The 25,083-nt window shown below is 42.3% G+C and overlaps 1 protein-coding gene across 3 annotated transcripts in view; it reads left to right on the top strand.

The window, feature by feature from the left end:
- LOC144708599 (uncharacterized) overlaps positions 1-24,466 on the top strand; it is a 44,320-nt gene extending 19,854 nt beyond the window's left edge. The window contains exons 2-11 of one of the 3 annotated variants that reach the window (XM_078581997.1): positions 4,344-4,412; positions 10,038-10,130; positions 10,298-10,419; positions 11,126-11,321; positions 20,872-21,047; positions 21,171-21,300; positions 22,889-23,049; positions 23,315-23,397; positions 23,526-23,631; positions 24,156-24,466. In XM_078581997.1, coding sequence (XP_078438123.1) covers positions 4,344-4,412; positions 10,038-10,130; positions 10,298-10,419; positions 11,126-11,321; positions 20,872-21,047; positions 21,171-21,300; positions 22,889-23,049; positions 23,315-23,397; positions 23,526-23,631; positions 24,156-24,201 — 1,182 coding nt within the window. In that variant the 3' untranslated portion in view covers positions 24,202-24,466. Of the gene's footprint in view, positions 1-4,343; positions 4,413-10,037; positions 10,131-10,297; positions 10,420-11,125; positions 11,322-20,871; positions 21,048-21,170; positions 21,301-22,314; positions 22,465-22,888; positions 23,050-23,314; positions 23,398-23,525; positions 23,632-24,155 lie in introns of those variants that run through there. The other 2 variants (XM_078581998.1, XM_078581999.1) reach the window with 2 other exon arrangements.
- Positions 24,467-25,083: the final 617 nt, after the last annotated feature.

Here is a 25,083-nt window from a genome sequence, read left to right as displayed (position 1 = left end):
CCATCCTTTGCTACTCTTTATCGTTTATTTCCAAAACTTTTCCAAGGCCACTCTGTGGACCGCTTTGTTTGTGATGCTTGTCGAATTGCTAAACATCATCGCATTACACGTATCCTATTTCTTCTTCCCATTTGACGACTCCTTTTGCTCGCTCACACCGACGTGTGGGGACCCTCCTGTTCATAGCACGCCTGGTGCTCGTGGTTATGTATATTCATTGATGACGCTACTCGTTTCACGTGGGCCTATCTCTTGAAAAATAAATCAGAGATCTCCCTTGTTATTCCTCAGTTCTACTCTCTCATTCAAACTCAATTCTGCACCTCTATTCGTCGCTTCCGCTCCGACAATGCCCGAGACTATGTCAATTCCACGTTAAGTACTTTCTTCCAAGAAAAAGGCATCATCCATGAAACCACATGTCCTTACACCCCCCAGCAAAATGGAGTTGCAGAACGAAAATTTCGTCACGTTTTTGAAATGGCTCGGGGCCTCTTATTTCACATGCATGTGCCAAAGTATTTTTGGGCTGAAGCTGTCCTAACTGCCATTCATCTTCTCAACCGTCTTCCGTCTCGCGTACTTAACTACTCTACTCCCATTGATTGTCTTCAGCATTCCTTCCCCAACATTTCTCTCCGAACCAATCTTACCCCTCGTGTCTTTGGGTGCGTTTGCTTTGCTCCTAACCACCATCTTGGTCGTGACAAGCTTGATCCTCGGGCCATCCAATGTGTCTTCGTCGGCTATTCTTCTACTCAAAAGGGTTATCGATGTTATCATCCACCCTCTCGTCGATTTATTGTCACCAAGGCTGCTACCTTTGACGAATTCACTCCGTATTACCCCTCTTCTTCTCCACCTTCTCCTTCTTTACCACCTCAATCAGATCCCCTTGAATTTCTTATTCTTCCTAACTCATCTCCCTCGTCACCAGTCCCAAGTCCTTCCTTGCCTGTTCCTCTCGAAGAGCCTCCATCTGATATTCCCATGAACACCTTGTCCTCTGATCCTCTGCCTGCACCAATCCCAAATCCACCTGTCCTTACTAAAGATCCATCCTCTGCTTCATCGAACCCTCCTGCAGAGTCCCCATCGGATCCCTCTATCCCACTATGTTGTGCCCCTTTACCTATACGCTGCACGCCAGAAAAACGCTATGGTATCACTCTTGCTCGTCGCAAGCCTCGTGTTCCTCCTACCCTGAAGTTCCTCATCCTCCTCATCCACTCCTCTTGAAAATCCTTCATTAGCACTTGTGTCTTGCCCTCATCCTTCTCCATTGTATCCATTAGCCGCATCCACCTCCTCTCACCGCCCTTCCCCCCCCCACCACGCTCTTCTCACCTCCCTTGACACTATCTCCCTTTCAAAGACGGTGGGCGTAGCCCTCTCTTCCTCATTGGCGTCGGGCAATGGAGGAGGAGCTACAAGCACTTGCCCTAAATGACACATGGGATCTGGTTCCACTACCGCCGGGCAAGCACTTGGTTGGCAGTCGTTGGGTTTATGCTGTAAAGCACAATTCGACGGCTCTATTGAAAGGCACAAGGCACGTGTTGTGGCGCAAGGGTTCACCCAACAGTATGGCATTGATTATCAGGAAACGTTTGCCTGTGGCCAAGATGAACACTGTCCGGATTCTCTTGGCTCTTGCCGCGATCGGGCTGGATATTGCAGCAATATGATGTCAAGAATGCTTTTCTTCATGGTGATTTGACTGAGGATATATAGTTGGCCTTACCTCCTGGATATGCCTCCTTAGTGCCGTCTACTCCGAGTTCAGTTGTTTGTCGCCTGAAGAAAGCGCTGTACGGTTTGAAGCAATCTCTCGTGCTTGGTTTGGCCGTTTCACCATGGCCATGAAGAACCGGGATACCGTCGGTGTAATGGAGATCACACGCTTTTCTACCGTCATTCCACGTCCGGGAGTGGCTATTCTTCGTATCGTGGATGACATTATCATCACGGGTGATGATACGGAGTCCATTACTCAGCTGGCTATGTATCTGTCGTCGGACTTTGCCATACGTCATCTTGGCCCATTACGATATTTTCTTGGTATTGAGGTGGCTTATTCTTCGAGTGAGATTTTCATCTGTCAGCGGAAATATACAGTGGATCTTCTTTGCGAGCTGGGAAAGGAAGACTCCAAGCCTATTTCGACACCGATTGATGTGAGTCATCGACTTGGTGCAGATGAGAATGAAGATCCGGCTGAGCCCGGACAATATCGAAGACTTGTGGGCAAACTGCTCTATCTCACCCACATCCGTCCCGACATTGCATATACAGTGGGTGTTCTAAGTCAGTTTATGCAGAACCCTCGAATGAGTCATCTTCATGCTGCCCATCGCCTCCTCTGTTTCTTGAAGGGCACCATTGGCTGTGGATTAATGTTTCGTCGTCACAGTGGTCTGCGTCTAGAAGTCTACACTGATGCCGATTATGCAGGATCTGTGGTTGATCATCGGTCGACCTCTGGGTACTGCACCTTCTTGGGAGGCAATCTTATTACTTGGAGGAGTAAGAAACAGAAAGTGGTCTCTCGATCAAGTGCTGAAGCGGAGTTCCGTGCCCTTGCGCATGGTCTTTGTGAAGCACTTTGGATTACCCAACTGCTTTGTGAACTAAGGTGTCCGGTTTCTTCCCCTGTTCAGCTGTTCTGTGACAACAAATCGGCTATCAGCATTGCTCATGATCCCGTCCAGCATGATCGTACAAAACACATTGAGATCGATCGACATTTCATTAAAGAGAAGCTTGAGTCGGGAAATTTCTGCACGCCATATGTTCCGTCAGCTGAACAGCTTGCAGACATCTTCACCAAAGGGCTTCATGCCCCTCGGTTTGAGGAGCTCTGTTCCAAGCTGGGTGTGGAAAACATCCACGCTCCAGCTTGAGGGGGAGTGTTGACATTATTGTCTCCTTTCCTTTTCTTTTCTTCTTTCTATTATTAGCTCCTTTCTATTATTAGCCCATTAAGGGCCCTTTCTATTATTAGCCCATTAGGGCTCCCTATAAAACCCCTTGTAATCTCTTTGTTTGAGTATCAAGAATTGTTCTTTCTTCTTGTCTTCAGTCTTCATTGCCCTGGGCACACAGAGGACACTCGATGGAAACAGTCGGATTTCACCTCCTCTGAAAGACCCGTGTGACCAATCTTCGTCGTCTCAATAACCAGCCGAAGAACCGCACCTTGAGAGGAACATTTTGCATCATCACGGAGCATGAATTGATGGTTGTCGAGTCTCCCCCCGCTTCACCTCGGATCTTCAAATATGCATCCTTCACCGAGAAGGATGGCCCTCTCCACACCCAGCCATCTCGATATACATTTGACAGTCTAATGTTCAAAAGGATCTCTTGCATCTCCATCAGTTCCTCAAACTGTGGCTCTGATAAGGCCCCATGCATGATAGGGACCCAAGCTCCAAACCAACATTCGTCTACTGTGGCGTTTATGTTCCCCGCTAAAGCAAAAAGTCTTGGGTATTTCACCTTCAGGACGCCTTGATTGGACCAGTTGTCGCTCCAGAATCGAAAGCGAGCCCCGTCCCCCAACCTGGGGTCAAAGAACTCACGCATGTGGGGGATACTAATACGCAAACTACGCCAAAAGGGCGACTTCCCCAATCCGTCTCTGCATCATATCTGTTCCTAATGACATTGAGGGCGAGGCCCTTCACTGACGTCACAATCCTTTCCACCCATTTGGTCAGTAGTGCCAGGTTCATGGAGTCTATGTGGAGTATCCCCAGCCCTCCTTGTTTCATGGGCCTGCAGACCTCTTCCCATGCTACCAGGGGTACCCCTTTACGCTCAAAAGTGCTTAGTGGAGGACGTGTTCGGGGAATCTCCAGGGTTAGAGGAGGTCCGGAAGGCATATGGCAGAAAGTTCCGACACTAGAGAATTCAGAATTACAAAGGCTAGTTCTTCGAGGGTTATCGATGGCCGAATATGTTGCGGTATGCGGCTGGACGCAGAGGGTCAATGACACCATGGAGGTGAGGTGGCGCCGATTGCTCCCTACGGATGGGGCTGATCAAATTAAAAAAAGGGGGGACGGTAGTAGAGGTGCACGGGGTCCTATTGGTGCATCGTGGATTAAAGATATAGATGTCTTATAGCATCTAGATTCCGAAAAGTCTGCGTGGATAAAATGAACACTCATTAGCATGTGCTGTATTGTTTACTTGCATTTTGTTTGATTAGTCATGGTCACAATGACAGCTCCTGAATTCCCTATTGGGAATCAGATGTCTCTAGTATTTTTTTTGCTCGCATATATTTTTATTGACTCCTGGCATAAACCTAACATTATTCGTCCTCTATGCTGAAGTTTCATCCTGATGTGAACAAACAACCAGGAGCTACGGAAAAGTTCAAAGAGATAAGTGCTGCATATGAGGTATTTTATGCTGTCTAACTTTGGGTTCCTGCAAGCAACATTTATTAGAGAAGAAAACCGGTTTCTTGGTTTGAATAGTTGTTGATTTTTACCTTTGTTCCTCAAAATTGAACATACACCAGTTGCGTTTATTCTAGACACTTTGCTTGCACTTGAAGATTGTGAATTTTTTGTGTAAATTTGATTGTGGAAAAAAGACTTTAGAATAATATTTGATTGTTCGAATTCCATGACTTACAATCACTTTATGTGCTTGTTTCCTCCACTTTGAATGTGACAAATTTCATTACAATTTGCAGTTCTATGTTGTCTTTCTTATGTTTCCCGTTGTTTCTAGTAATCTGATGTCGTATGTAATACTTAACTCTAGAATTTTGTGGTACTAATCCAGAAGACGGAAAAAAATAGTTATACTTGTCTGCTTCGTACGCTTCAACTTTTAATCAGATAATGATGTCTCAAAATTTTATATTGTTTTGTTGTCAGCATAAATAAAATGAAAATTAATTAGCTTGAAGTCCTGAAGGAAATTGATTGAGTGATTGAGTGATCCTCCATTTTGAAAAGCTGAAATTTATCTCACCAGTAAGTTCCCTGATCCTGGCTCATTAAGCAGGAAAGAAACTTACTCTTGGCTACCCATCAATGGATGGTGTAAATTCCAGTTTACAGAAGGTGGAACACTAATGAATGGCCCACGTGATGATATTTCCTTTATGTCATTAATTCTCAAGTGAGAGAATAAGTGACTTAAGTGGGTCATGTGCTATAAGTGGCCTGCGTGTCTCTTGTCTTTTGGTCACTTGTTCCCATGTTGGAGAATTAAGTGATTTGAGATTAGTGTCCAAGCAGATAATAGATTATGACTTTGTCTCTCAGAACCCTAATCTCCATTAGGGCGTCTGGAGGCCTTTGATGGGATTCGCTCATCTCCATTGGCGACTCTTTACATGGTATCAAAGCAGCTCACCTGGGAACATCTGGCATGACCTGATAGGCTCTTCTTTCGTCTTCCTTAGCGGCGGACATCATCCTGTGCACTTGTTCATAGGAAGATATCTCTTCGAAAGTGTCAAGGGAGTCTTTGAAGTACAATATGAATTTTCGGGTGGACCCATCTGACGTTTGGGGACACAAAGAACTGTGAAAGGTTGACCATTGGCCTCACGGACATTGAGATCAAGTTCGATGGCACCGATGGGTATCAGCGGTGCAAATTGGTGTGGCTATCCCTGGACGCCAGGGATTTGGTAGATAACCTTGTGGAGGAACCTCTGTCTCCTGGGGATCAAGATGACTGGACCTGGAAGTCGAAGGATCCAGATGATCCATCAATGGCTCTCTTGAACAATGCGTCTGTGATAGTGGATAATTTTCTCAGAGTGAGCTCAATCAGGGATATGTGGAAGGAGATTAGCAAGAGCTGCACAGAGCAATAGGTGACTGGTGTATATATGAATTGAATGCTCAGGGTGTCCAGGTTAGGCAAGCTAAAGCTACATTTAAGGCATTTACATGCAAGTTGAAGGCATTCGGGAGGGAAATGGACTATTATTTGTCGATGGAGAATCATAATGCCAAAGAGAGCTAGTGTTCCTTGAAGCTTGGATTGTTCACTTTTCTCACAGGTCCAAATCCTGAATATGAGATGCTGAGAAGTCAAATTCCCCACTGGGAGAAAATAGTGGGATGGTAGTCAAGGAGGAAAAGAGGCTGAAACTTTTTCCAGAAGCATCCAAGAGGCATACTGCAGAATTATCCATGAAGAAAAGTGACTCCAAACTGTCAGGGGGGGATCATATTGGAGGGAATATGATACAAGGATTGTATCTAATGACCATGCTTTACAATTACTTCCAAGAATAATATGGATCTAGTGATCGGACTAGGGGAGTATCTTCAGAAAAAGACAATCACCGAAAGAGAAAGTGCAAGATGAATAATGGAGAATCCGGGTGGATTCTCCCCTTCTCTGGTCAAGTGGCTTGCTCCTGCTGCTCGAGCCCTTGTTTGCTCCACAATCCCCTAATTCCTGAACTTCTGGGAGGAAATAACCAGTGCCATCCTCTCTCCCACTGTGTCTTCATTTATAGGTTTCCGCATGTGTTTCTTTGGGTGCATGTGTCTGTAACTGATTCACCTTGCATTTTTTCCTTCTTCTGTGAGATCATGTGAAGAATGTATCAGGATATTGGTGCAGGTCTTCAGGGCACCAGCTTGTGGTTATCAAAAAGGTTTCAGAAAGATCCAAAAGACTACTTGTACGTGTATTGCAAGAAGCAGCAGTTCACCAAGGAGAATTTTATGTTCTGGGATATACGAATCAGGAGAAAGTTTATGTGGCTATATCTCAGACTCAAGAGACAAGCAAGTTATCCTTTGCAGAAAGAAATCTGTTGATACAGTCCTGGATCAGGTGGATGATACGGTGGTGTTGGATGAAGGAGAAGATGAGGCAGATCAAATGTTTGCTGAGTTATACCTCCTTGGAAGATGCAAGTTAGAACTATGGACTCATCGGATACCGACATTTTTGTTAGACTGATAAGAGCTGGATCTTAGATACTGAAATACTGATTGTATGGCTCCAAGTAGTGTGCGATTCATTATCTACTCACCAGTTAGTGATCCTCGCAGAGTAAAAGCAGGGAGAGGAGTAATGGCCATGGCAGACTGATAGATGCCCCATGGAGATCTTTGGAGGAATAAGAAAGAAGAGGGAAGAAGAACAAAATAAGAAGCAAGAACAGCCTTAGCAGTCCTTGGCACAGTATAGCCCAAGGTGCAGCGAACAAGATGGCTGGACATGGGTCAATGGCCCTTTTTCTGTCTGAAAGGCTTACACAAGAATTTGAGAGGGGCAAGAGGAGGACCTGACAATCATCCACGTATGTAGGCTCATATGGTGGCAAAAAGGTCCCGACGAAGGTACGTATTTTTGCCTGACTTCTATTATGGAGAAGACTAATGACCTAGGCCTTTTGCAAAAGGCTATACCCAGATACATCGTCAACATGCATGTTATACTCAAGAGGGGAAGAAGACTGCCAATACCTATTTTTTGAGTGCCTATTTTCTTGCATGATTCAGGCCAGCCAAGAGATATCAATGGTGGACATGAATTCTGGTGAGGCTTTTTGGTGCTCAATCCTGAGCTCCAGGTGTAAAAGGAAGGAAAAAAGGGGGGGGGGGTACTGGCAGCTCTTTGGACTATACGGTTGAATAGAAGCAAGGTGCTGTTCAGGGGAAGGATGACTTCTACTAATGGGGCTATCCGTGAGTTGGAGGTACTTATGGTGGCCTGGTTTCCTCAGGTCGTGGATGGAGAGGAGGGTTTGAACATGTTTAAATAGATTGAGATTGGTCTGTCAGGTTCTATTGAGAAGGTCACCGACTCGTGGGGTGATCGCCCCTTTTACTGTTCAAAAATCAAATAAAAGAACAGCCTAAGCCTCATGAATTTCCAAATACTGAAACCTGTGCCCTCACGATGTTGGACAGCCCAATCATGCCAAGAAGAACCTCAATGATCATTTCTCCTCTGACAAGGAGAACTTGTAACTCTATGATTATTCAAAGGGGTCCTTCATGTGCCCGGACGTAAGGCACAGATCATATCTCTGTAGAGGCTTGTGTGTGATACTAGTTGGCAATTAGTGCTTGATCATGGTTTTTTTTTCTGTGAGATTAGGTGGCCAAGGACTGGACTTCATCTGATAGAAGAGCAAGTTTAATGCCGATGGACTTGGAAAGCTACAAGGCCATGTTAGTAGCCTAGGGTTACAGTCAATCGTACTCTATTGATTATTTGACATGTTTGCTCTGGTTGCCAAGTTAAATTTTTTTCTTTTTGAAAAAACTTGGGGAAGGTCACCCGTGATTGGTGGTCCTCCCTATATGATTAATAAATAGAAGGGTACAAATACAGCCTTGAACCAAAGGGTCCTCACACCCTTCGTTCACCTCCCTTTAAACCAAACTGAGGCTAAGATCTCTACATGGAGCACTACCCTGACCTGCAACACCTCTCATCCTTTGAAGATGACCTCGTTGCAGTGCAGCCATATGGCCTAGAGCGCAGCAAACAGCTGTCCCACTCCTCTTGCCCCATGGGTAACCCTTCCCGTAATGAGTCCCAGGACTCTGTGGAGACATTCACCCCTGCCATAGATTGACTGGCCCCTTCTGTGCGAGCAAGCAGGCGTTGAAAGAAAAGATGGGATGTCTCTTCTTCAACCTCCATGCACATAACGCAATCTGTTGGGGCTGCCAGTAGCCATTTCTCCTTGATGACCCGTTTTACCAATCATCGTATAAGGCGCAGCCACCCAAATATCTGCACTTTTTGGGGGATTTTTAGCTTCCATACAACTCGGCATGCATTGATGTTTGATGGTTACTCCTCTGCTTGTCTTTTTCTGATTTGTAAAAATGCATCCCTGACAGAGAAAGGTTTGCCTGACCACATCCATCCATCTTGAGCCTCAATCTCAGGTTGCAGATGCGGCAGGTACTGTTGCATCTTCTGATAATCCTCCACTCCCTACGCTGACAAGTTCCACATACCATCCCAATTATCTCTAACCATGGCAATGGGCATCCTCGGAACTCTGCACATATGGGGCCTTGAGCAGATCAATCGTCCGGCCAACAGCGAAAAGTGGTTCCATCGCCCAGCTGGGATGTGACAAATTCTTGAACTGGAGGAAATAATTGCCTCAGGCCATTCCAGAATCCAGATGCCCCTCTGCTTGGAGCAGTGCGCCGTTCCGTGTCTAGCCATGGTCTATAATTGTCCTTCGAGGCCTTGATTGCCATATCCTTCTACAGTACTATAAGTTGGCCTACCCGTATGGCTAAAAGGGTGAGATTTGTGTCATGTAGGTGTGGCAACCCTAGCCCCCCTCTGGTTGACTTGTCAACAGACCGCATCCGAAGATACGAGGGCCATCAGCCCCCCTGGTTGATGGTCGCCAAGTTTAATACAGAATGTTTTAATTGCCTGGAAGAAAAATGTGGCTCATACATCCTGGAATTTGATGTTAAGAATGACTTCTCGCATGGAGACTTAAAGATATGTATATGTCTGCTCCTCCTGGATACCCTTTGTCTGATTAGTTTAATGTGGTGTTTGAGCTCAAGACGGCTCTGTATGGTCGTAAGCAATTCCCATGAGTCTGGCTACTTGGCCAAGCGGGTTAAATACATGCCTTGTATTCAATACCCTTAGGACCTCCAGCTTGACGGGTCCTGTTTTCTCACGTGGGAAATAATTGACTTCAGATTAGTGGGTGTTGGCCTGCTAACTTGTAATGCTATTATTTAAGCCAGCTCCAACCCACTAGTAGATTATGATGTTCTTTCTCAAAAACCTAATATCTGTTTGGGCATCTGGAGGCACTGGAAGGGATTCGCTCATCGCTCTAGGTGATTTTTGTCAGGGAGTGACTGTGTTGAACTGGAGCATTTTGCTTTTCATCTGTTACACAATGTTTAAATTCTACCTCAGTCAGATGTGCTGTCTTCGGCCCCAGCTATTGGGCTGGGGATCAGAGCATCAACTTGAAAGAATTCAACCTTGCGCAGAGAAAAGATGTTTGAATGACTTTCTTTCTTCCTCTTTAGGTACTATCTGATGACAGCAAAAGAGCGGTGTATGATCGGTACGGGGAGGATGGCCTCAAAAGTTCGATGGGTGGTGCTGCTGGAGCTTATACGGTAAATTGATGATCTGGACGGTGTTAGGTTCTGAACGCTGTAAATGTTTTGACGTTTTTTTTTATGATTTGATATGTCAGAAGAAAGATTATCTGCAGATAATGTTACCCATTGCAGCATGATTTTTTGTCTTAGTTGTCTGTTTTAATTAAACTCTTTCTGTGCAGAGTAATCCATTTGACCTTTTTGAGGCTTTCTTCGGGCAAAGTATGGGAGGTTTCTCGGGAGTTGATCAAGGCACTTTCAGGACTGGTAGGCGCAGTTCAGTTGCAAAAGGCGAAGACATTCGGTTGGTCATGGATCACACATTAAAATCTTATTAATTTTAAACTAGGATAGTGGACGACTACAAACTTATTCTAATTATTTACCTTTTAGTAAATGTTTTCTGATGCTTCCCATTTCTGTGCATTTTTTGTATTATGAATCCGTACTTTGTTTACTCAAATTTACATAGGCTGATGTGAAGTCATTTTGTTGAAAGAAGGTACCATTACACACGTTCTTAGTTTGCACTTTTCTTTTTTCCATCTAGCGCCTAGTTTTTATGTCTACTGATGGTTGATCTTTTTGTTTTGGTGTTCTTGAGTTTTCCTTTGAGTTTAAAGGGAATTTATGTATTTTACTTTAAAATGAGATTAATTTATGATGGTAAGCTGCTGATCAACAGGATGAGGTCTTTATTGTGGATCTAGACCTTATAATTTGTTGACCAGCAGAAACTATTTACATTTTTTTCAAAACAAAACAATTTATAATGTTGCATCTTTGTCTTTTTAACTTCTAGCCTTTTTTCTTCGACCATATGCTTCAAAATACATACAAGGGCAACATTTATTTCACTAGTAAGTTGGGTGAATAGTAGCTGGATATCTATTACTTGAACAAACATGGACTTCAAAAGATTGTTAAATCTGGTATCAGTTTATCATCAGTTTAATGAATTATTTTTGTTAAGTTCTAAATGTTTGATAGAAGTTGATTTTTTTTCTCAGTTATGACTTGACATTGGAGTTTTCCGAGGCTATTTTTGGAGTGGAAAAAGAAATTGAGCTTTCTCATTTGGAGACTTGTGATGCATGCGATGGTACTGGGGCAAAGCCAGGTTCAAAACCTAGGGTGTGTCCTACATGCGGTGGACGGGGTCAAGTCATGCGAACAGAGCAGACACCATTCGGATTATTTTCTCAGGTACCTTTGGTTTTCTATCAATGATAGGTTTTCCATTTATTATCCATTCAATAAGGGTGATGAATGTTTTGTGAGTTTATCTTAAACCTAGTTGCCAGATGACTAACTCAGTTTCATTAATCTTATATTTTAAATCTTAATTACTAGGTTTTGTGAGTTAACCTCGAGACAGGTTGAGAGAAATAGGCAAAGAAGAAGAAGTTTCATTATGTTACGCCAATCCTTTAAATAGGGCAGTCATCTGTGAGTTGGACAGATGACTTCTCAGTTGGATTACAATGTTCACACTAGGAAAACACAACAACCTAGTAAGCTGAGCCAAGAAAAAATAAAAATAGAAAACTATGACACCCCCACTCAAGTTGGTGACTGAATATTCAAAAGTCTCAGTTTGCCAATAAACTCACAAAACTGTGGCCTGATGAGGCCTTTTATTGAACACATGATTGTATCCCAGAATAATTAAGTAATATATTTTTGAAGAAATCTATTATTACGTAATTTATTTTATTCTCTGATCCTATGGAACTGGTATTGTACAACTATCCTGTAGCCATAAGTGAGAAGGTCTTATACAACTATCCTCTCTTTTTTTAATTTTTTATTTTTCTCCTGTAGTCTCTTATAACTTTATTTTCTTTAGTAGGCTCACTTATTCATAATGGGTCTTCCTTTCATTTTCACCTGGCATTTAAACCAGGATTCACGAGTACTATAATGGGGCTGTATTTTCCAAATATTAATCGTGGTTGGTGGCTCTGGGAAAGATCGTTATACCACCTGCGTCTGAATCCTTTAGTTATAAGATCAGCATATTGTTCAATTCATAAGACGCACCAGTATCCAATTTCTTCTTACTGAAATGCCTACATTTCTATGTGTTTGGTTGGTCCTATCAATTGGACAGGCTCATGAGCAAAACTTATGGTCGATTGTCCAACTCTTCCAATATACATTTTATCTAAGTGGATTCACATTCTCCTTGTGCTAGGGCAGTGAGCTCTGACTCTGCAGTGAATCTTGCCACAGCACCTTGCTTTTTTCCATGTCATAGCACAATGCTACCTCCTGGAAATGTGATAGGCAGTTGGCGTTTGATGTACGGGTTCCTCCTTAAACCGAGGATGTTGGCAGTGATGAGATATCTGGACTTGTATCTGAGTGGTAATTTAATTTTCCGATAAGGTGCTGGTAAGCGCTGTGATCTTCCAATTCTGCTCCTATTTCACGGTTTATTTTATGATTATTGCTAAGAAGTATCGTTAGCTTGGGGATCAAGACATCATGTTGCAGTTAGGAGATCAGTTATATATTCTGATGTGAGAGTAGAGTCCCAGACATAGAATGTGAAAGTTCACTGTCAAGAAAATATTTTAGTTAACCTAATGCATTCATTTCAAAGTCAGTAGCTTATTGGTTGTTTTATGGTGTAATTTCCTGATTATCGCTCCGTCCGACAGTTATACCATCGTCACGCACCAACAAGGTACTCACTCCCTCTGAAAGTGTATGCTTGATGAAAAGGGTATGATCACCACTGCTTTGGTGTTAATAAAAGTTCTCCATTGCCTGGGAAAATCAGCTAAACCAGAATCTTGTACGACCTCAGGTTAGACGTGCGCTGGCCTTGGAATGTGCCAAACAATCTTCACCAGAATTCAGCTGAATTCTTGAATATACAGTTGATATGGGGTTCTGAGGAAGATTACCTCATAAGAAGCCAATAATACAAAATGGTCGATACACCTTGGCAACATGCTACGTGTGGCCTTATATAGGTACTTGGCCTTGGGACCATGTTGGGCAAGTAGTAACTTTGGACACATAAGATGCCCAGTCGCTTCTTTTAATGGGGGGCAAAGGCAGCAGCGCAACCCCATGGACTACACTGCTGCACATGCCTATTCAACTATGATGCACTCTTGGTGTGCTCTGGGGGCCCACCGTATCTGTCACCATTTGCAAAGCATCGACAATACTGTTACTCCCAACAACCACCACTCCTGGTCAGTCTTTGCTGCATGCAAAGACCCGCATCAGCACCTTGTAAACCGCCTGTTGCCTTGGGACCATGTAGGGCATCACTACCCCAAGTTGTGGTGCAGGAGCACCCACAAGGCTTGGTGGCCGCCAAGTGCCAGAGTGTGCCCAGTGCCCTACACATGGCTTGGCCAGAGTGTGCCTATGGCCTGCAAGTGTACCTGACAGGAGGGCACCATGACTTTGCTGATGAGCGCACCCTTGCTGTTCATGTTCCCTGTGCTATGAATGTGAGTATGAGGCACACGTCCCTGTAAGAGCGCACAGGGTGTGTCGCCATGTAACGCACACATCAATGCTCACTGGACTTCTGACTGGCAGTTTTACACTTCTGCTCTACTGTAGGCAGCAAAATATTTGGAGTACTGGTCTTCCCAGAAGATGTATCTGAGTTGATAGTAGAAAGACTGTACAGCCCTTGCTGTTCTCTAACAAGTCCAATCCTTTGACAAAGAACGTCCAAGCAAGTGAAAAAATCTCACAGTGTGAAATTTTCTACTACTTGAACAGACATGAGGTTTACATTTAACTTTGGTACAGTTAAAACTGTTAAGGTACTGACTAATTTGTACGGAACGACATTAGTCAGTAATTCCTCTCGAGTCTTGATCCCAATCAATGCACCAATTGTATCAACCAAGATTGTTAATGAGAGATTACCTTTCCAAAACCAAGTGTTCAGTAGAATTTCAAGCAGTAAAACAACGATGGATGAGAAGGGAGAACCAGATCAGAAGGTGGAGTGTGGTAGCCCAGGGAGAGTGACGTAGTGGAGGGCCGGATCGGCTTGCCTGCTCCCATAGCAGACGTAGAGATCTGGATCTAGCTGAAGATTGAATCGATTCCCCAGCTCCTCGCGGAAGAGATACTCTTCCCGCTCGACGAAACTTCTTCAACTGATTTCTTGATTTCGATGGAGGGCCCACACCTTCTATATATAGCGCTTCCCATTCTTTATTCAAACTCACACGTGCAGTACCAGTTTGCACGTGTGACTGAAGCTCTGCGTCTCCTTTTACTTCAGTAAGTCTTCCCCGAGGACTTATCAAAAACCTTTTGTATGGTCCCTAATATTTCAATCTTTACTCTTCCTATATCAACAACTGTAGGCAGATTGATGTGGGCTGTTTGAACTTTGAAATCTCTGCAACAAGGCCTATATAAGAAAAAACAAGTAGAACTGGAAGTCATATAATCAGTTGCTTATTTCTAGAATCCAGGGACATTGTCAGGTAGGTGATTATTGAAATTTGACACGATTTGATGGCAACAAGAAGAGACTATTGAGGTTTAATAAAGGACTACAGGTGAAGAGTTGGTGATGATAAGAAGACAATCTGTCAGTATATGTGATAAGGTTCCTCCTAGGATCATTCTGAAAAGGCGAGATGAAGCCGCCACCACAGAACAACATAAACCCACATGTACCAATTCAAAGAAAGGCGGGACTGACCCCTATGGTCGACTCTGGTGGGATTTTAATTTTGAAATCTCCAAGAAGAAGTTACTCGGCTTGTCTGGAGTGTAGAGATCCTCAAGTCCAGTAAGGGATTACTGATTAAGTGTCTCCAGGTGTACTATTTCTCTTCGGAGTCTCCACTCTATTCCCTTTTCCTCTGTTCTTCTCCACATCTATATTTTATGACTGGATTGTCAAGGAGCAGAAAAAATGGCAAACGGATGGAAAGAAATGACAAGATCTGGCTTGTAATGATTGTAAGATTATACCAAGTACTGCTGGAAGTCCTGATATCTTTGCCGCTAATACTAAAAAATATTCTGGTCTTGACTGAGAGAAGCAGGCTGGCAGTCACTTGTCGCAGATTTTGTTTCTTTCTGGAAGAAGAATATCTGGCTGACATCTATGCAAATGCTTATGTCTATGCACCATGCCCTTGCGGCCTATATAAGACTTGGATAATTGGGGAGAAACAGAAAATGGCTTAAATGAGTGGGATTGGGCTTCATTGAAACCCTAGAATGGCTCAGGAAGACATTAGAAAGGCCCTTTGTCATCTTGTTTAGAAAAGAGACTTAAAATTAGTTTGCAATTCTCATCCCAACATTCCAATCACTTAACTACCTTTTCCATTGGAGCAGGAAAACAGTGTCCTTCTTTGTTGGTCTATGTTAATGCGGGACCGCCCGTGACACTCACGTGGGTTCACAATTTGAGGATGTGCATGGAGCATCCTTAGCCGGACAAGGATTCTATAGAGTCACCAGCTCCTTGCTGATATAAGAAAATATTTTCATGAAAGTAACGTCTTTGGAGATAAACATCCGGCGTGTATACGGATGATAACATTTGTATCCCTTCTGCGTATGGGAGTATCCAACAAAGACACAAGTTAGTGCTCGCGGAGCTAACTTTTTGGTCCGATTTGGGTGTAGATGCACATATCATGTCATCTAAGGGAGTTTATCAGTTGGATAGGCCTGCATAACGACATCTAAGGGAGATTTATTACTGAGAGATTTAGGGGGAAGTTGATTTATGATATGAATGAACAGACAACAGCGCTGCTTCCCCCCAAACAAATTTTGGGGCACTGCTCTGAATCAATAGGGCGCGAGTTTTTTCTAAAATGTGTCCCAATTTCTGTTCAGTAACCCCATTCTGTTGGGGGGTATAAACGCATGATGATTCATGGATAATGCCTTGCTCTTTAAACAAGGTAGTCATGGATGCATTGATGAATTCCCTGTCGTTGTCTGTTCGAAAATGTTTAACCTGGGTCCCAAATTGACGCTTAATCATTGCCACAAATCCACTTAGAATAGTGAAGACTTCTGATTTGGCTTTCATAAGATGAATCCAACAAAAACAGCTCACATCGTCCACAAAAATAAGGAACCAGCGAAATCCGTGTAAGTCAGAGAATGGGGCTGGACCCCATACATTGCAGTGAATCATCTCAAAAATCGAAGTCGACCTCACGGCAGAGGGAGGATAAGTAGCTCTGTTGTGTTTTGCTAAGTGGCATACTTGACATATCAATTTGTCCAACTCTAATCCATTACATAAATCTGGAAACATAGTTTTTTAAAAAAGAAAAAAAGGGTGGCCCGATTGTTGATGAAGTTGCCAGATTGTTGCTTCTCCTGTCGAGGTTGTAGTGGCCACCATAGGCTTCACGTCATCAACTAAGGGAGATACTTGTAGGTGGTCGAGACCATCACGGATCCTAGCTAGCCCATGCTTCTGTCCCATCACCTTGTTACAAAGAAAGGCATCAACTCCATCAAATATCAGTTTATAGGCACAAATCTGTGTCAATTGTTGCTCTGAGAGCAGACTAATGCATAGTTTTGGAACATGCAGAACGTGCTTTAGTGTCCCAATGCATCCAATTTCAATGGTACCAATACCCAGTACTGGAAATAAGGTGCCATCAGCAGTCTGAACTTTCCTATTGCTAGGACAAGTTTCATACTATAAAAAACATGATTTGTCTGGTGTCATATGATCTGTGGCTCCGGAATCTAAGATCCATGAACTGGGTTGATATTTGGAAATGGAATCAATGTTTAAACGATAGGATGTACCTTAATGTGCCAAGGATGTGGATCCCATAATGTCTGACTGATTCTTAATGAGATTTCGAAGTTGGTTGACCTCTTCGTTGAGCTGTGCCATATCACTTAGTTTCCACTGTCCTTCTGGCAGTGTTTCATTATATCAGGCTCTGGATCAGAGACCTTAGTAGCACTGTTTCCTTTGCTGATTGTAGTTAGTTTGCCATGCAACTTCCAACATGTTTCTACGGTGTGTCGTGGTTTCTTGCAGTAAACACAGAACCTATGGTCTTCATCACGTTTGCCCGGATAATTTTTTTTTCTGTCCTTGAGGTGGCTGTTTAGTTGATCCAGATATTCCTCTTTGAGGCTTCACAAGACATGCTGCATTTTCAACCATAGTTTTTCCCTCTTCAGAAGTAATACCCTACCGTCCTTCCTCATTTCTGACCTTGATGACAGTGTCCTCAAAATTTGACTTATGTTCACGGTTACAAAGTTGAGAGCGAACTGTCTCAAATTCAGGTCGTAACCCCTTCAGATAGCTGTAGACTCGATGATGTAATACATACTCCCTATCCACGGAATTATTTGGAAAGGGTCGGTAGAAAATTTCTCTCCATAAAGCTTCAAGTTCATTGGCATAGTCCAATGCGGTCCGCTGTTCTTGAAGGAGATGCATGGATCGGTCTACCAAATCAGCAATTTTTTATTCATCTTCACGTTTGGAAAAATGTTTTTGTACAGTATCCCATACTGCTTTAACAGTGTCGAAGTCCATATTAGCTTGGTTTATTTCTGGCAGCGTTGATTCTAAGATCCACTAAATAAGACATCCTCCTCACACTGCCATTTCATGTCTGATTTGACTGTGGGATCGGGTGCATTGTCTGTCAAGTGGTAGAGTTGGCCCTGAGGGCGAAAAGTGTTCAGAACATATTGTGTCCATTGGTAGAGGTTGCGAGGTGGTATTTGGGGAAGATGTGAACACCATTTTTCCCCTAAATGCATAACACTGCTTGTTGAGCCAATAGTGGCACCACTCATTGTTTCCTCCTTTGCCATTAACGATCACGTTCCTCACCAAAAAGAATATAAACTCGTCTTACTTCTAGATTCCAATACAATAATAATCTAGTGGGGAATAAGAAAGACGGCCAATGACAGACCACCAAGGAGAATGCAGAACTTGCAACTGAGAGTGAGATCAATAGCAGCTCACTCTAGGTTGCAAGCAAGAACACTATAAGACGAGTTACCAAGCCAGTAAACAAAAACGATCGCACCTGGTCCACAGATCAGTGGTTAATCGGCTGCTGATCAAGCGTCTAAGGCTGGCTCGTGTTGGGAAGCTTGAAGAACGTCGATCTCAACAACAATGCTGGTCCCGTCGATCCGGGGGCTCTGATACCATGTGGAAGCGGAAGTGGAAAAAAACCCCTTTGATTGTAGGAGCGAAAATGGAGACCCCTTTTAACAATCGAAAATCGTCCTCTTCTCATATTTATACAGTGTCAGAATAGAAAGGAGAAAAAAGACAGACCAGCCCTTAATGGGCAAATAGAAAAAAAAGTAACGGGAAATATGGCAACAGCCATATTTCCTAAAATTGTGGACCCACGTGAGTGTCACGTGCGGTCCCTCGTTAACAGCCTATAATATGCGAATGAACTTCTTTGGGCTTTGTACGATACTGTTCCAGTCGTGCAAGACAGGGCAAATTCAGTTACTTTGCATAGTTTATTCAACCTTTAAAATTTGACTTGCGTGAGAAACATGAAAATCTGGATATAAAAGAATGTTGTGAAATGTTCTTGCAGACGGGGCTCATTTCCTTTGTCTATTCTTCTGGTTTATAGGCCCATCTTGGAAATTGAAGCAAAGAAATAAATTTTTGTGAATGAACCTAAAATGAAAGGAATACTGTCTCATTTAGGAATTGGTTGCAGGAGAGGGAACGAAGAAAGCAGTTGGTTAAACCTAGTAGGCCATTTCTGTGCTGCAAATTTCAGCTTGAGTTTGTATACTTTACAATATTTCTATTAGGTTTTCGAAGCCAGGGCATCATATGTGTTTTGTTGTCTTTCTATGGTGTTTGCGTTGTTGTTGCCATTCCAAAAAGAGAATGAAAATGGAATGGTCTGAATGAAGTTATTTTGAGGAGTAGAATCTCTTGATTGGTTGGAGAAGGAATGTAGCTTGAAAGAGATGCCCCTGTTCGTTGGAATGGTATGGAAATCATCTGAACAAGCTAATGTTTCCTTGATTAATTTAAACAATTAACAGAGTGAACCTATCCAAACCTGTTGATCTCTCTTTTCCTTCATTCCTTGATCTATCTAGTCTTTCATCCTCCTTGGTACCCATTTTATGGTGCAATCTATGGCCTCGATGTTCTTAAAATCAATTTGTGGACTTAAGATATTGATTCACTTTTTTGACAGGGGACAGATTAAACCCTTCTATTCTTATGCACATAGTAAATGTTTACTGTAACCATAAGCAAAAGTCTTGTGAACTATTTCCTGGCAGCATTTCGACAATCAAACTACTAGAGATAAACCCAATAATAAATAATCTACTATGTTAGGATGCAGCAGTTGAAGACTGAGGTTTTTACTGCAACCCAAAGCAAATGCCTTTTGGGGCTTATTGATTATGGAAAAGCTTGGCCTAATTTGCATTCCTCCATCAGTTCTGAATCTATCTTAGAGTAGTCAGTGCGCATAAAGGTAATACATTTGAAAATCCTTTGATCTCTTCTGTTACCCTTTACTCTCCTATGTTTTTCCCTCTGAAGAAAAGGGGGAAGATCACTTGGAATCGATGATCAACCCAAAACTAATAATAATCTATATAATCGTGAAAAATACATGACCGCCCAGCCTGGCCTCATTTCCATCCTTCACTTCCGACTGAACCAGTAGGATATACAATTCTCCACATCATATAATACAGTCCAGGGACACGGCCCTTCCCTTCAAGGCTACTTCATTTCGGTGCAGCCATAGTGCCCAGAACACTGCGGGAATCCTTCCCCACCCCGACTGTCCTCTGCACCCACCCCCGGGCATGATCTCCTGCATGCTTTATCAGACGTCACATCCATCCCAATGAACTGCTGCGATCTCCACATTGCCTGCGCAAAAGAACACTCAAAAAATAGGTGACAGCAGTTTTCCTCACTTTGGACACACATGGGACATGATGCAGATCTGTCTGGGATCATGCGCTTTTGGAGGACACATGTCATAATTCGTCTCCTAATAAAAATCCACACTTTTAATGTGACCTTCTGCTTCCATAAATGTCAGCATGTGCAGATGATGGCCTCTTCTGTCATGCCCCCCTGATCCTTTCCTTAACTGCTTGAACTGAAATCAGTGAACTGAAATCTCTGATCAGACAGTGTGCCTTCCATGTGTCATCTCAATACTCTCATACCAATGTGTGAGGACTCTGTGCAATAGCAAAGAGGCGGGGGAAGCTTCTCACAGCTTGTCTCGGGCCGACCAGACATTTGTCCAGTATCTAAAGCAGGCTCCGTCCCCTAGTTTGGGTTAAAAAAATCCTGAATTTGCGGGAAAATCTGTCCCAGGCCCTGCCAAAAACTGGATGCTCCTTTGATTGGGGTCGATCGCAGTCCCCAACTCAGCTCTGTGCTGTACATGTTGCTCAAGACCTTCGTGACCATGTCTTCCGCTAGACCCATGATATGTTTATATTGTAACGACGACTGTTGCTTATGTTTTTCTACCACTCGATTCTTCATCAAATTTGGGTTGTTCAAATGAAAGACAAAAAGTTTATGTGATCAACAATTTCAAATTTTATTACAAATAGATCCCGCATTTGTTATTATATACTTTGTTTGCAGATTTGCCAATCTATTCTCTCTGATATATGTACTTTTTTTTCTCTCCCACAGTCAATTGAAATGATAAACCCATGGAATTGCTTCTTAACTATGTTGTCACTCTGATACATGTAGGTCTCGATTTGCCCCACTTGTGGTGGTGAAGGCGAAGTAGTATCTGAATCTTGTCGAAAATGCTCTGGCCAAGGGCGCATTCGTGCCAAAAGGGACATAAAGGTCAAAGTTCCACCTGGAGTAAACAAAGGAAGCACACTTCGTGTTCGCGGTGAAGGAGATGCTGGACCGAGAGGGTAAGCCCAGGATTACAATTTTAATATAGAGGTTTTTTTGAAATCGATTCTTTTAGATTCAGAATCCTGATATTTTTATATACACGGAAACATTTATTGAAGAGACATTTCTCATTCAAGCAGGGCTCCTCCGGGGGATCTTTATGTATGCCTTGATGTCCGGGAGATACCGGGAATTCAAAGGGATGGTATCAATCTTTTATCAACAGTCCCAATAAGCTTTACTGATGCTATTTTGGGCACTGTCGTGGAGGTAATTTCATTATATTTTATTTTTCCTTGTCCTTCAGTTATTTTCTGCTGTCAATTTTCATTTCTGGAGGAGGATTTTGATATGGTTGTACCTAAATCAAGAAACAGATTCTTGAAAAAGATAGATAGTGCAACGGTTACAATTCTTCAGACAATGATAGTGCAACGGTTACAATTCTTCAGACAGAGGAAGATCTCAGATCCGTAGAGCCTCCTCGAGCTCTCCAGCCGGATGCAGCCTAAGCTCAGCAACCTCTCCGATCTCCAAGTTCTTTCTCAAATGACCGATCCCTCTCCATTCCCGAGAGGCTTCCTTATATAGGAGCAAGAAGTCCTTGCTCCTAGCCTGGGTAGTTAGTTACTACCCAGGCTACAGTCTTGGCTTATATTCACTCCACACGTGCGGACCCAAGTGTGGTCCCACGTGCAGATTCATCCATCCTCTCTACTCTCTGTCCTCTTTCATACTTCTTTCTTTTATACGTGATCCAAGGTATCGTAACAGATTTGTAGATGGAACAGGATGCTCCATCTGTCTCAATTCACGAGATGATATGGGACAAGATGACATGTCCAGGTGATGTTGTCGCATCATTCCAAAAGTTGTCAAAATATTTTAAAATGCTTTATCAATATCAAAATAAAAAAATTATAATAATTAATTATAGATTCAAAAATTAATATCCTTTATAATGTAGCACATTAATGTACACGTGCCATCTGTTGGACAACAAGTCAACTGTCCTCCCATCTACTAGGGTTTGCTGCCCTGATGATGATGATGAGACATCATTGTATTTATCATTCATCTGTACCAGCATGATGAAAATCAAGTCGTCATTGTCATGATCAGGCATCTGTAACTATGATGAGATGATGGAATCATCATCGTCATCATTATCCTAGGGCCGAGCAATGACAATGACTAAGACAATGGAAAGCACAAGTTCATCATCATCATGTAGGCACATGATGACAAACATACAATCACCAACCTTGTTGTCTTCTCTTTCAGATTCGGCGTTGCCATACCCATTTTTCTCCCGATCCATGGCCGATATGTCAGCTGCCAACATTCTTCTCTGGTCCCTGCTACCACTGGCATTCTCATCCTTACCAAAGATGACGAGAGGAGGATGACAGGTCGTCGTCATCTTTGTTGTCTGTCTGCGCCTAGATGATGATGACAAAGTTAACAACGTCTTCCTCACTCATCTGCAACCACGTATGTCTGATGATAACGATAATGATTTTGAGAATGACATTGATGATTTTCCCATCTTTCTTCCAAACTCTACTGTTCACTATCATGGGATGCAGGACAGATATCTTAGCATGTAGATGATGTAACATCATCCATCCCATAGCATCACATTCCGTCTCAACATCACCATGTCATCCGTCCACAAATTGCCGGAATTGTGAGTTCTTTGTTTTCAAGTTGCAAGGAGGGTTATTGTAAACCCATCGTACAATTTCTTCATATTTTTTTTTAATTTATTGGACTCTAGTGCGTGAACTATCTGTGCCAGAAATGATTTGTTTGATATTATTTTACCCGATCCAATGTAATAGCTTCCACTTAACAGGTAATGACAGTTGATGGCAATACTGAACTTCAAATACCCTCTGGTACTCAACCTGGCGACGTGCTAATTTTTGCCAAACGGGGTGTTCCTAAGCTAAATAAACCAACAATACGAGGCGATCATTTGTTCACAATTAAAGTGACCATACCAAATCGTATCAGGTGAGGATTCTATTGCCATAGAATTTATTAGTGTCCACAATCTGTTGAGTTTAAAGTTTGCTTGAACTTTTTTTTTCGGTGAAAAGTGTTTACAATTAACGTGATGATACCAAATTGTATCAGGTGAGGATTATGTTACCCCAGATTCTACTCTTATAATTATCGTTTGGTGCCCACAATTTGCTGTTGTTTAAGTGTGCTACTTTGAATATTTTTTCCCTAGAAAATTTATCCTTCCATTGATGAAGTGAAATTTCTTTTTCAGTGGAAGGGAACGAGAGTTACTTGAAGAACTCAAATCTTTAAATGTTCCTACTGCCAGGGTTCCTCGTACTCAATCTAAACCACGTACGTTGATCTCCATTAATCTGCATTATTTTCATTAATTTTAATAGATGGCCAGAACTCCTTCTAATGATGAATGTAAGTTAAGACTTCTCTTTGTCAATGCTATGTTTCCTTTGTTCCTCTTCTAGCAGCCAAGGAAACGGAACCTCCAAAGCCTGCTGAAGTGCAAGTGGAGGACTCAGACAAGCCTAGTGAAGAAGAGGACATTTGGCAGAAGGTTAAAAGTTTTGTTGGGTAAGCAGCCTTCTAATTAACAGATAGTTTCCTGCATTAGTCATCCCTGATTAACCTGCTTCTATCTCAATCTGTGCCGGGGCGAGCCTATTAGCCTACTTGGAAAGAGTTTTTCTATTTCTAACCTCAACTGTCTTTAGAGTCTTCATAAAAAGGATGGATTTAGGTCATCCATTTATTTGTCTGTTTAACTAGGATAAAATTAATACTGGTTCGTCTTATGACTTCTCTAGATGTAATTCTTCATATTGTTACTTCTACACATATAATGCTTCAAATTAGCGATCAATTTCATCTAATATTGATCCATGACAAATAGTTTCTTAAAAATAGTTTTTTACTGCAACATAAGCTATCTTGGGACTCTTCTTAAAAATGAATGGGGCTTAAATCATCATTAATTTATTAGTCATGATCTAGTGAATGCCGATGAAAAATATTTCGCGTGTGACTTCTCCACATTTAATGATTTAGGTTTTTGAGATTAAGAACTGTTTGAGCATGTTGGCTTTATTTTTTTTCAGGTCGGCTGCAAATGGAGCCCTGAAATGGCTGAGGGACAACCTATAAGTTTGCCATTCTCATGGACTTCTTTTGCAGCTCATTCTCCTTTCCCATCTTACCGAGTACACCAATTACAGGCCCTCGCTTGCCTTGAGTGTAGCTTTGGCCAGAGCTTCCACCCTTTTTCTTCATCATTAATGGTCCTCTGTGATTTGTGTACAAGCAATTCCTTCTGTCCATAGCCTTGATTATTGTGATTGCTCACTCCCTGAGTAAAAGTGATTGATTAAGGGGCAATATTAATATTGATTCAGGTTGGTTTTATGGGTCTTGGCTGTGATTTCTAGGGAAGTGATTGAGATGAAACTTAACTGACTCATTCAGTAGAAGAGTTAAAACAAAACTATAAGGGCTCAGTAAAAATCCATGAGTTAAAACAAAAATGACAGAGAGGCTTGTGTAGTCGGTATGCATCTTAAACATATTCATGTGATCCTCGGCACGTCAAATATTCTCCTTTACCTTGATGATCCCATCAAAATTAGGAATGAGTCAAGGGGAGAAGCATGGGCTTAGGAATATTTTGTTGAGGGTATTTTGGTATTTAAACTTAATATAAAATTGAAGTATATTTTTATGTGTTAAAAAATATTTTTGTATGCCCTTTAGGCCCATATCAGAGTCTAGTCAACGACTCTAATGACCCAATAATCTTTAATGGGCCAACTTATTTATTAATTATATCAATATATAAAGAAATTCATTAATGTTCTATTTGACCAAATTGATAGGTCGAGTTTCCAATGTATGGATGGGGTGCTAAGTTGCACCTTGTGCCATAACAAAATGCAAATAAGTATATTGTCTCTCATTTAATCTTTCTGTTAGTAGTTTCCACGTACATGCTATCACACATCATATTTCTGCTTCTAGAATGACAAAATGTAT

This window comes from Wolffia australiana, chromosome 10, assembly GCF_029677425.1.
Source record: "Wolffia australiana isolate 7733 chromosome 10, ASM2967742v1".
Lineage (NCBI taxonomy): Eukaryota > Viridiplantae > Streptophyta > Magnoliopsida > Alismatales > Araceae > Wolffia > Wolffia australiana.
This window is presented reverse-complemented; position numbering and strand designations above follow the sequence as displayed.